The 12,613-nt window shown below is 47.4% G+C and overlaps 1 protein-coding gene and 3 pseudogenes across 1 annotated transcript; 1 reads left to right on the top strand and 3 right to left on the bottom strand.

Moving 5' to 3' along the window:
* Positions 1 to 735: 735 nt before the first annotated feature.
* Positions 736 to 918, bottom strand: LOC139786914 (U2 spliceosomal RNA; annotated as a pseudogene).
* Positions 919 to 4,893: 3,975 nt separating this feature from the next.
* On the bottom strand, positions 4,894 to 6,115 carry LOC139786912 (uncharacterized; annotated as a pseudogene).
* A 1,041-nt stretch (positions 6,116 to 7,156) lies between these two features.
* Positions 7,157 to 8,581, bottom strand: LOC139786910 (uncharacterized; annotated as a pseudogene).
* A 1,176-nt stretch (positions 8,582 to 9,757) lies between these two features.
* LOC139786909 (uncharacterized) lies at positions 9,758 to 10,573 on the top strand. The gene has a single exon (XM_071726021.1). The coding sequence runs from the start codon at positions 9,758 to 9,760 to the stop codon at positions 10,571 to 10,573; it is 816 nt and encodes a 271-aa protein (XP_071582122.1).
* Positions 10,574 to 12,613: the final 2,040 nt, after the last annotated feature.

Raw genomic sequence — 12,613 nt, 5'->3', positions numbered from 1 at the left:
TATGGAGTCCCCCGGGTGCATTTTCTTTTGGTGTTTCGCGAGGTGAGCCGGGTCACAGTACTCGCCCTGCGGTTTACAGTGGCCACTCTCGCCCACCCAGCACCGGGGACAGCGTACTCTCTCCGGCAGCGGGTAGGCGAGCATAACCACGCGCGACTCTTGTTGACCGCGCGCCTCTGCCATATTGAAAAATTAAAAGGAGTAATAAATAGGCAGAAATAGATAGAATAAATATCATAAATAAATAAACGTTATGCACGGCGCCCCCGGAGACGCCCGGGGAGCGCGGATGCAACGGGCCGCGTGTCCCGTCCACAGGGCCGCTCGCGATATATAACCAAACTTCGTTACAAGTACAACGTGGCACCTGCTCCGAAATCCGGAGACACACCGCGAAAGACACCCGTCGCACCCGCGATCACCGTACGCACCGGGTGACGCCGCGGAACTTGGGCGCGCGGTCACAGGGCGAGCAGTCGCGGCACTCCACCATATCACGTTTCGCGACACTAAAACTTATTTCCTCGGGAATAACGCTTCACAATATGAGTTTTTAGACAGAAATTTCCCGGGAAACACGAAAATAACACTTATAATTACACGCGGACGTCGCTTCCCGGGCGGCACACGCACGCGACACTCACACTCGAAAACATAAAATCGTGTGCCGGCAAATGCTCTTCTAGCTTTCATCTAATAGACTTAGAATATTAAAGAGATTTTTGAGCTTTGAAAGATTATTGGGCCGGTCCCGGCGGTACTGCAATACCGGGTCGACCCGCGGCAGGACCGGATCAAGCCCCGGGACCCCGCCTGGGCTCAAAAATCAGTTTAATATTCTGAGTCCTCTATGAGGACTGTATCAGATATTAAGCTGATAAGAACAGATAAAATGCCGTTTATTTAAACAAACGAATTCCCCGAGGGCGAAGCCCCCGGGGTACAAAGGTACAAAATCAAAGGCACGGCATTAGGCCGCACGCCGGACTTAAGTAATTGTCATGGGCGGGGGACAAGAGGCCCCCCCGCCAATGGGCCATCGCAAGACGCGCTGGGGGACTAATCCCAGTCGCGGTCATAAATACGAATATATAAAAATATCACAGCTTTATGGCCCCTGGGCCTATCACAGACAGTGGGCGTCAGAAGTTAAAACTGACCCAGGGGCCCGCGTGTGGCATTTCTCACAGGATAAAATTTGCGCTAACGCTTGTCTCCGGGAACACTCACACTCGGGTAAAATACAAAATAGCATACGCGGCATTCGTACTCGGAACATAAAGGCCCACACATATATATACAAAAAATAAAACTAAACGTATGAATAAGATACAAAATAAAAAGAAAGAGATGAAAGGTACAAAAGTACGGAAATATATAAATAAGAAAAAAAGAGTAAAAAGAAGAAAAAGACACAGTGTAAAATGTCGTGGGCAGGACATCGAGCTATTTACAATAATAAATTAAGTGACCTACGTGGCCACTTAATGCATAAAATAATAAATTACGCGGCATTCATACTCGACACACACAAAATCACAAAGGACTAGGAGAAGAAAAACTAGCGCCGCTCCTAATCGTTGGTGGGCGAACGCCGGCGAATTGCGCGAGGCGGAGTGGCCGGTACCCCATCAGCGAAGGGACGCGAAGGAGCGGCGTACTGGCGCACGCCGGACACATGCTCCACGTAAATGTCTCTTGACCAGCGAATGGTATCCGAGACAATGAGACGGCGCATCATAGTTGCGTACGCGCTGCCCACGCGCAGCAATCTCAGCACCCCCTCATTGATCGGATTCCAAGAGCCAAGGGCGCCGACGACGAAGGCCGTCACGACCACACGGTACCCCTTGCGCTGGAGCGCCTCAGCAAGGGGAGAATACTTGGCAAGTTTTCTCTCCCTTGCGTCCTTGAACGCCTGCCAACTGTTTTCAAAGGGCACCGTCACGTCGCATATGACGACACTCTTGGAGGGCTTGTGCCTGATCACGAGATCAGGTCGTAACCCCTCAAGTTCCCCCTCGACGCCCTCGACCCGCTGGTTCACCCGTTTCTCTCCTGGAAGTCGACAAGCCTTCCAGAGACGGTGCAGGACGGCGTCGTGCCTCAGCTGTATGGCGGCAGAATGGACGCCGCAATGATTTAAAACATGGGGAAAGGTCTCGGCCGCCCCACCGCAACGCCGATACCTTTTGTCCGGCTCCCCCCAACGGCGTGCACCGTTAAGAGGGAGGACATCCAACTTGGCGCGATGGATAAAGCGCCAGTCGGCGAAGCGGGTGAAGCTGCCATTACGGGCGAAGTAATTGCTCGCCCTCGCCCGCTACGACACCTCGAACACCTCCCCCGGATCAGGCTTACTTAAAAGCCGGTCTGTATAATATTCTATTACAGTTGAGCGCAAGCGATGTACCACCTGGGAGCGAGCTCCTGGTGGCATTTTCACCGTCGCGCTTCTGGCACCCCGGCATACCACCATCATCTCCCCGGTAGCCGCACACCATTCCCACTGAAGCGACAATCTCTCGGACTGTCTCCGCGCGACATTCTGAGCCCTCGACCACAGGGAGCGCTCCCCGCCGTCTCGCATCCGACCCTCGAGCGAACCCGAGAGGAAAAACGCGAGCTCCTTGTTACTCGGAGGATGACCGATACGCCTAGCTACAACCCCCCGCAGCGACGCCCACGCGAGCCCCCTGACCGTCTCGTCGCCAGCCGTAAGCATACGGAAGGCGTGCGCGACGGACAGGACGTCCGCAAGGTCGGCGAGCGGAAGCAGTCCACAACCCCCCCCCCCCCCCCCGGGCTGGGAGGGAGGTCAACTGGTTCCGCGCTTGCACGCTGCGGAAGATTGAACCAGGCTTTAGCGGCCCTCCGGACCATTTTGTCCGCAGCTACTAATGGGCACTTCTCCACTGCGGCCCCCCGAAACAGAAAATCCATCCGCGGCAACAAGTGTGTTGCAACGACTTCGACTCTCTGCCACGGGGTAAGTAGGGTTCGGTCTACCGTCCGAAGACCCCCGAGCAGACCATCAATGGTCTGAAATGGCGTAGCGTCAACCGAGAATCGGTGCCGGTGCCGGTGGTAATAGAGGCCGGTGCCGGTCCTCTATTACCACTGACGCCGTCTCGCCCCGGGCGATCCCCCCTGCCCCGACGGGCCTGCGCCTCACGCGACCAATGTGGGCGATCGCGAGCGCCGGGCGCACCGCCGCGCGCCACACCCGTTGCATCCTCCCCGAAGAATGCCGCGACCGAAGCCGCGAACTCCTCCAGGTCCGCAATCGAGGCAACGGCTTCAGCCCGCCCAACCAGCTCGTCACGAGCAGCCACGCGTTCCTCCTTGGACCGCTTTGCAGCGGCCGCAGAGGTCGGCTGGCCACCGGACGGCCGGACAGGCGGAGCCTCCACACGCTGCGGACGTCGGCGGTGCCCCCTGCCCCCGCGTTGGCTAATGTTGGCCCTCGGCGGTGTCTCCTCGCTGGCGCCGGAGCCGCCGGTTACGCGTGCCCGCGGCCGACGACCCATCACGCCCCGGATACTTACGGGAACACTCGGATGTCCGGACGTACCTGGAACTTCAGTACGCGTTCCCGTTGCTCCTCCGGGCCCTTCTCCCCGTCTCATAGGGTCCACTCCGCTCCTATTCGAAAAACCTGGAAAATTTGAAAAATTTGAAAAATTTGAAAAACTTCTAAGAAAACTGTTTTACGGAAAAAGAAGTGTGCAGTTGAAAATAATTCCGGATCAGGTAATTCGAGGCAAGATGTACCTTTCGAGGAAGAATTACACAAAATTGCTTCCACCGATGACAGCATTGAGCCGGAAGTTGTGACAACTGCTACAGGTGTCAAGAGGTTTAAGAAATCAGAGGTTTCTGTAAAATAAAGAATAGCTCACCAGGAAACAAAAAGACTGTAAGTAAATGTAATACTGATTACCTGTATTACAAAAACTTTCTGTAATATGTACAAATGAAATAGAAAATTGTTAAGGATGAGACTTATTTCAATAAATATTAAAATTGTGTTATGAAATAAATCGTTACATATAATGAAATATTGCCGTAAAAAATGACTTGGGTTTAAACAATTTTAAATGTTTCAAATTTTTTTGAAATTATTGTTTCTACAAAAACTTTGATTGGTTTTGCTTCAAACTGTCCTGATCTACACTAACTTTTCTATTATTATTAGGTATCTATCGCAGAAAAATTGGAAGAACTACATGAAAAGACGGAACAGCTCGAGAGAAACGACACCAAGAAAAGATGGCATTGATACGCGAATTGTGGAGTGGAAGGCAGAGAAACCCTGAACGGGAGTGACAGACTAAGGCAGCAGACATCCATAATGGAAATTATTTATTTTAGTTATTTTTACTTAATTTTTTTAAAGCAAGTCATATTCACGTTCCTAAGTGCTTTACACTTTTTGTATGATCTGCCGGGGGTAACCAAAGATTTTGTTAATCATTAAAGAAAGGCATTATTTATTTGATTTATTTTTAATTTATATTTGTTTAGTTTTGTTAGATTGTAACAGCACAATGTTTATGTTAAGTAATTCACGTTCGTCAGATTTAGTTGTTCAAAAGCAAGCAATGTTAAATAAGATATTTACGTACTTAAGTGCTTCACAATATTTCTTGATCAGCGGGAGGAAAAAGGGTTTTGTTTAGTCATTAAAGAAAATGTTTAGTTTTTTTAGATTTTAGAAAGCACAATGTTAGTGTAAAATTATTGTAAGATTCAGCTTACTCAAAAGCAACCAATATGTTACTTAACATACCTGATAAAAACTGTAATACTTGCGTATTGATGTGTGATACCTATTTTAGAAATATTGGGCACAACAAAAGTAAACAAATGTTTATTACAAAATATATTTTATTACAGGCACTGCATTATTCTGAATCGTTTCAATTCCCCGATATTTTTCAGATCGTCTTCTGTATTATCTTCGTGATCAGCTACGAATGGCTCCTCTTCATTGTAGGGAATGTCATCTTCATCCCATACATCGTTATTGTCTATGCACAGATTGTGCAAAACGCAACAACAGACGATAAATTTCGTGATTTTTTTCGACTTTATGCATATCAATCTGCAATAATAGTTGTCGAAACCGTGCTTTTAGTATACCGAAGGCATTTTCAATACGTACACGAGTTTGACAGAGTTTTTTGTTATATCTATTTTCCATTTCTCCTAAATTCCCATAGTCTTTGAATGGCACAAGTAGCCATTCGCGTATCGGATAAGCGGAATCACCTAAAATGTGATAGTTTTTCCCACATATTTGTGGCAGCTTCTGTTTGACATCGCTTAATTTAAAGACTCTGGCATCGTGAACTTTGCCTGGAACTCCAGTGAACACGTCGATGAATTTTCTTTTTGCATCACATATTGCTTGCAATGTTATAGATGTCTTGTCGTGTCGATTAGCATACGTCGATGCGATTTTGTGAGCTGGTGTGCTTATGTTTATATACGAACCATCAATACAGCCTATAACACCTGGGAATCCCGCAATCTCTTCAAAGGATCTTGCTTCTTCGTCTAAATCATCTGGAAATTTGATGACTTGTCCCGCAATTTCATTCAAATATTTCATGACTCTGTTACATTGGTAAAAAACTGTTCTGAGGGAGACTCCAAAAAGCGTCGCGACACACCGCAATGATTCCTTATTACCAGCAAACCACAGGAATACCAGCACATCTTCTTCTGGCGACTTTCTCTCAATTCCTCCATGATTATTTAATGGTGGGCAAGATGATTGTTCATATTTCTCAATTAATTTATAAGCCGTATCCTTGTTCAATCGGAAATGTCTTCGAAACTGAAATTCGTAAACCAAATATATGTATTGCAATTAATAGACAGACGCACACTTTCTCAGAACAGGTCCAATATATTTCTATTCTCAGAGCAAATGAAAATGGATTGAAATGGATTCGTTTGATCCGTGCCGAATCCAGATTCTGATCTTTTGAATCCATTTTTATCCAATTAAAGCTTCTAAATTTTTTAAAATCCATTTTAATCCATGACACGGGATTGAAACGACGTGATCCCTATTCTTTTAATCCAAAAAAGTTACGCGGGCCATGAATCCATTTTAATTCATTACACGGGATTAAAATGAAGTGAATTATTGTATATTCTTTCAATCAAAAACAGCTTCTTGAGAAAACACAGTGATTGTAATTCTTTTAACACAGAAAATATTTTTCTTGTGAATTCAACATTTAAAACACAAAAAATTTATTAAAGTATTCGAACAATATTTTTGCAGTTTTTAATTGATTCAATACATAAATGATACTGTAGTATAGAGTTTATATGGCCATTCATACAAAACTGCTTTTAATTCCGTTCAACCATATATGTGGATCAGGAATCTGGATTCAGATGGATAAAAATGGATTTTAATTTGAATCCATTTCAATCCATTTTCGTTTGCTGGGTTAATAATAACATACTTTTGCCAAAAAATTCTATTACAAATGGAAGAAAATGTTCATTTTCACTATTTCCATAATTTTTTCACATTCCATTTATATTTTACCAATTAAGGGTACATTCTCATCAGTAAGGCCGAAAAATAGGCTATTTTCATGATTTTTTTTTTTAGGAAAGTAATAAATCTAGACATTCGCGATTTTTCAGGTATATTTGTAGTACTTTTAAGTATATTTAAAAAAATGTTCAATTAATTTTATGATAACCCCGAGGTAGGGTACGTTGCGCCGTAGACCGCTGCGAAAAAAAGGACCTCGCTGGCGACCGTCCTACAGGTCATAAGATTCATCTGAAACAAAAAATGGAAAAAGATTCTTGTTTAGTATGAGTGTGGTTATGGCATGAACCACGAAAAATGAAATCTATCCAAAAATAACAAATGGCGGCGTTTTGAAATTTATATGCGTTTTTAATGAATTTTTTCGTTACTTTCTTGTTTATAAAAAAATCAATTTACAACGTATCGGCATAATTGTGGTTCATGCGATAGAGAGTTTAATTACGCGTATTTAAAAAAAAAAACATTAAGATTCGTTGAAAATTGACTGAGTTATCACGGTCGCCAGCTCGAAAAACGTTGTTTTCCAGAAAACGCGTAAAGTTTTAAGTATAGTTTTTTCGACATAAATGTTTATATTTTGATATTTACCGCTAGTCAGCTATTCCAGGGCCATATAATAATCCTTCGGTTTCTTCAAAATTGACTTGCTCCTGCAATCTTTTATTTTGTCTGGCCATTCTCGCCTCGATTGAATGAATCGACGATAACCGCTCGGCGTCTTTTATGCGGTTAGCGTCGCGAGCGCAAGCATACTCGTATGCATTTGGGCCGATGGTGACTCCCATAATCGACATAATTTTCAAAATCGGTTTTAAACCTTCATTGAAAATACAGGTGGCCAAATATGTCGCAATATTTATAATATTGGAGGAGCAAAAAGAGTGTTTTGGAGCGAACTGCCACACAGTTTTGTTGAAGCACTCGTTGTTGTTTTGTGTGAATCCTCCACAGCAGCGGTTCAACAAATCTTGCGATGAAAGGTCTTCATAAATGGGCCGAATTAATTCCTGCACGTTCGAGTCGAGAGGAGGAGGATGGTTATATGACTGTAAAGTTCCAGCTGCTTCCGCTTGTCGCCATTTACACCAAGAGTTTGGTCCACTTGGGCAATTCTCGTGCTGAGGCTCTTCGTCTGTCGATATTTTGTGGAAAAATGTTGCCCACACGTCGTTTCTCATTGCATCAACGTCACACGAATTCCATCTGATTGCGAGTCCATAATAAATTGTTAATTCATTTATTAACTTGTCCGTGAGCTTTCCAGGCCCACGTCCTCCGACTTTTTTGTTGGTTTTTTTAACTTTCCGCAATCTTGAGCCCATCCTTTTCTGCACGTGGTTGATGCATTCTTTTTTACTAACTTCTTGGTCTTGTTGTAACAAAGCTTTAAAAGTTCTCGTATCTCCATCTCCAATATAGTTTGAATATTTCGCGTCGTGTAGATTTTCTGCTCTGGCAAACATTTCCAGCATTCCTTGCACTTCCATAGCTCCGGCACTTCCCTTGTGGTTGGCTTGACAATCATCCTCGTGTTCGCTGAACCACGTGTCAAATTCGGTGTCCGTCATTTTATTTTTATTTATGACGCATAGTTTACAAAAGGATGACTTTACCAACGTATCTAGCACTTTACTAGTATAATGTCCAATTACTGTGACAATACCAAACAGAGAAGAAAATCCTCGTCTGCTCCATGATCCATCTCCTGATACTGTCAAGTTTTTCTCCTCGTTTCCATTGGCAGCATTTTTTTCTTTTTCCTCTCGACCTGCTTTTCCGATGACTTCATTATACACAGCACTTACAGCAACGAATATATTGTCGACGGCAGCGTAATACATATTATTGCTAATTTTTTTTTCCAAGATCCATCAATCCAAGAAAGGTATTAATGCCAGCTATTCCAACGCCCAAAAGTCTCATGACAAATACTGTTGAGAATTGAATAAATGCGAGCTGAAAATTCTCGAACTTCGACGAGACAGCAAGCATTATTCGAGAACGCTTGAAAGGCTCCAAATCGCGACGGTTTCCTCCCCCCCTTTTTTGTGTGTTTTCGAGCAAACGGCACAGGTGTTTCTCGCGTGATCGCAAGCACCGCGACCAATAGACGATTTGGAACCAACGAGCGTTTCTCACGTCACCGAATTCCTCGACGCAAAGCTCCGGCCGCGATCCCTCGCCTGCTCCGTCCGGGACGGCAGTGAGCCATCATAACTCGCACGCGATACACGATCGACGTCGAGAAAACGGAGGAATGTAGCGAGTGCGAAATCGCGAGTGCGAAGTCCAGTGTAACCCACTTTAATAAAAAGAACTGACTGTTATTTCGTGTACTCATTTTTGTACTTTCCACGGCGCGCAACGCGAAAACGTCGAGCGGTCCACTGACATTTAATGGTCCTTCGAGCCGGATTAACATAAAAGACCGGCATAGACAGTTCGACCGCCTCAAAAGTGCTCGCGTTGTGCTACGCCGAGATTGACGAATCGGCGCGCCCGCTCGACTCGCTCGAAAACGGAGTTCGCCGCCTACGCGTTCTCGACTCCGTGGCTCACTCCGAACATTGAGCGCACCACACCCGCTCTCCTAAAGATAGGTGCCTTGTGATTTTGTGAAGTGCTTCGGAGGCTCCTGCGGGACCTCCAGCAAACGTATCGTGCTCCTTGCGATACGCATCCGCCGCCCGACGGCGCCCTGCTTTGCGACGTGCTATACGTCCCTGCCTCCCGCGAGTACCTGCTACTCGCCGCGGAGTCGCACACCGAGACGTGCCAGACGTCCCTGCCTCCCGCGAGTATCGCCCTGCTACTCGCCGCGGAGTCGCACACCGAGACGTGCCAGACGTCCCTACCTCCCGCGAGTATCGCCCTGCTACTCGCCGCGGAGTCGCACCGAGACGTGCCAGACGTCCCTGCCTCCCGCGAGTATCGCCCTGCTACTCGCCGCGGAGTCGCACACCGAGACGTGCCAGACGTCCTTGCCTCCCGCGAGTATCGCCCTGCTACTCGCCGCGGAGTCGCACCGAGACGTGCCAGACGTCCCTGCCTCCCGCGAGTATCGCCCTGCTACTCGCCGCGGAGTCGCACACGAGCGTCTTCGCTCGACAAGAAGATTGACACGCAAGTGTCTGAAAGATTTCTACACGATCCAGACATCTGCTCAACATGTCTTCGGATCTCGAAAATCTACTCATTGCTCAAGGCAATGCGATTGACCAGCTACGACGGTCGCTGATTAACTTCAAAAAGCTTCCCAAGGCTCAGGTCACTCTCCCTAAGACGAAGGGGAGACTGACGAATTTGGAGGGTCTCTGGGAAAAGGTGCAAGCCCTCCATGTCCAGCTGCTGCAGACGGCTACGGCGGAGGAGAAGAAGTCGACCCACTACTTCAAGGACGAGGAATTTCTTGCCGCCGAGGACGCCTACCTCGACGCGACGGACCACCTCCACAAGGTCATCGGTAAATTAAGTAGCGACGCCCCGAGCGCGCCGTATCGAGGTAACGAGTCTTCTTATCGCGACGCGCACTCCGGAGTGTCATTGCATCTGCCTCGTATCTCGCTTCCGAACTTTTCTGGTGCTTTCGCTGAATGGGAGAATTTTCGCGGAATCTTCGAGTCTCTCGTAGCAAACAGTGAATCGTTGACAAGAACGCAAAAGTTACATTATCTGAAAGCGAGCCTCTCCGGCGAGGCCGCGTCGTTGATTAATAACATTCAAATTTCTGACGCGAACTACGAGGCAGCGTGGCTACTTCTTACCGACAAATACGACAACCGCAACGCGATTATTCACGCGCATATCCATTCGTTCGCCGACTTACCGAAAATGAAAAACGAGAACGTGACCGAGTTGAAAAAACTTCGCGATAGTGTGTCCGCATCTCTCGCCGCGTTAACGAATCTCGATCCCGGTCGATATGTGGGACGACCTCCTAGTTTATATTATCTCGCAAAAGTTCAGTCCGCGAACGCGCAATGAATGGAATCTTAAACGAGGCAACACGGATGCGTACCCTACGTATAAAGAGATTCATGACTTCATGACTCTTCGCATTCGCGGTCTCGCGGATTACCCTTCGCAATCCGAATCTGCGTCAAATAGTGAGCGCGGTAATAGAGCTCGTGCTTCGGTGAATACGGTTTCGCCCGTCAAATGCGTCCGTTGTTCCGGAAACCACGGTCTTGCAAAGTGTAACAAATTTCTAAGTCTGTCGGTCGAGCAGCGTCGACTCGCCGCGCGACAGCATAAATGTTGCTTTAATTGTTTGAGAACCGAGCATTTTTCAAACAATTGTCCGAGTAAAGGACGGTGCAATCAATGCCACCAAGCTCACCATTCGCTGCTTCACCGCGAGGGTACGGAAACTGGTACTAAAAGTACGCTTTCCGCGATTAATTCGCCGTCCTCAGCTCCGTCAGCTGTGTCAGTCGCCGCTGCCTCCGAGTCACCGGCCGCGCCCTCAGCGTTCGTTCAAAACGTGCATGCTACTCGAGATTTTGTGAAACAACCGCCTCATGTACTTCTCGCCACTGCGTATGTTAGTTTAAGTACAATCGAGGGCCGCACATTTAAAGTACGTGCACTACTAGATCAAGGCTCGACATACAGTTTCTTATCAGAATCTCTTTGTCAGACGATGCGAACCAGGCGTCATCGTGCCGCGTTGAAGATACATTGTTTTGGAGAAAAATTTAATGGAGTCGCGCGGTCACAAGTTAATCTTGCTCTCGCGCCCTGCGACAAACAGGGACCGATATTTCCCTTCTCGGGTTACGTATATCAAAGAATCACTTCTTATACAGCCTCTCAACAGAAGCCGGCCGCAATGTGGCCACATCTACGCGATTTACCTTTAGCAGATCCTGATCCCTCATGTAATCACCCGATTCATGTATTAATCGGCGCGGATTTATACGGGTCTCTGCTACTCGACGGTCTACGTCAGGGCCCGGTCGGCACTCCGACGGGCCAGCTTACAATTTCGGATGGATCCTCTCCGGTCCCGCCGGCCCTGCGCGCCCGGCCGGAGAGTCCGCTTCTGTCCTGAGTTGCGTATCCTGCGAGGATACGAATTCCTTAATTCAAAGTTTTTGGGAGGACGAACGTATCCCCTCTCGAACTCCTCTCACCGAAGAGGACGAACGTTGCGAGAAGCATTTTGCGACGACTCATTCTCGCGATTCACAAGGACGCTACATTGTGCGTTTGCCGTTCAAAAACGGCCCCCCCTCGCGTCGGCGACACATTCCGAAAGGCTTCCTTCCTGTACTCCAATATGGAGCGCCGACTCGCGCGGAAACCAGAAATCGCCGCGCAGTATCACGATTTTTTAAGAGAATACGAATCGATGGGGCACATGGAGTCGGTGCGGGCGGACGAGCGCCCCCCTTACCCCCCGATATACATCCCGCATCATTTGTTTTACGCGAATCGAGTACAACGACCAAGTTACGCGTCGTGTTTAATGCCTCTAGCGAATCGACCGACAAAACCTCGCTCAATGATTTTCTAATGGCGGGACCTAAACTTCAACAAGACATCGCCGCGATAATCCTGCGCTGGCGACTCTTTCGGTACGTGTACATGGCTGACATTGCTAAAATGTTCCGACAAATACTCGTGCATCGGGATGACGCGGACTATCAACGAATTCTTTGGCGCCCCCCCCCCCGACAGTCTGTTGATTCGGCTTTACCGCTTACTCACCGTGACCTACGGGCAAAAACCTTCGCCTTTTCTCGCACAGCGCTCCCTTATCCAATTAGCTCGCGACGAAGGTAAAGACTTCCCCGACGCGGTCAATATAATCGAAGAGTCGACCTACGTCGATGATGTTCTTTTCGGAGCAGACGACCTTCTGTCTCTGCTCGAGAAGCGCAAGCAACTCGTGGGCATAATGAATCGCGGATGTTTCCCCCTGCGAAAATGGGCCGCGAATTCAGCCGAACTTTTGACGGATATTCCAGAGGACCAACGGGAATCCTCGGACTATCCGATCAACCACGATGACACGCTCAA

Source organism: Temnothorax nylanderi, unplaced genomic scaffold (assembly GCF_030848795.1).
Source record: "Temnothorax nylanderi isolate EJ_2023f unplaced genomic scaffold, tnyl_v1.0 TNYL_tig1190_pilon, whole genome shotgun sequence".
In the NCBI taxonomy this organism is placed as follows: Eukaryota; Metazoa; Arthropoda; class Insecta; order Hymenoptera; family Formicidae; genus Temnothorax; species Temnothorax nylanderi.
The sequence above is the reverse complement of the archived record's forward strand: the minus strand, read 5'-3'. Positions and strand labels throughout refer to the sequence as shown.

Coding starts and splice junctions, on each gene's coding strand:
- LOC139786909 (XM_071726021.1), top strand. CDS start 9,758: ATGTCTTCGGATCTCGAAAATCTACTCATTGCTCAAGGCAATGCGATT.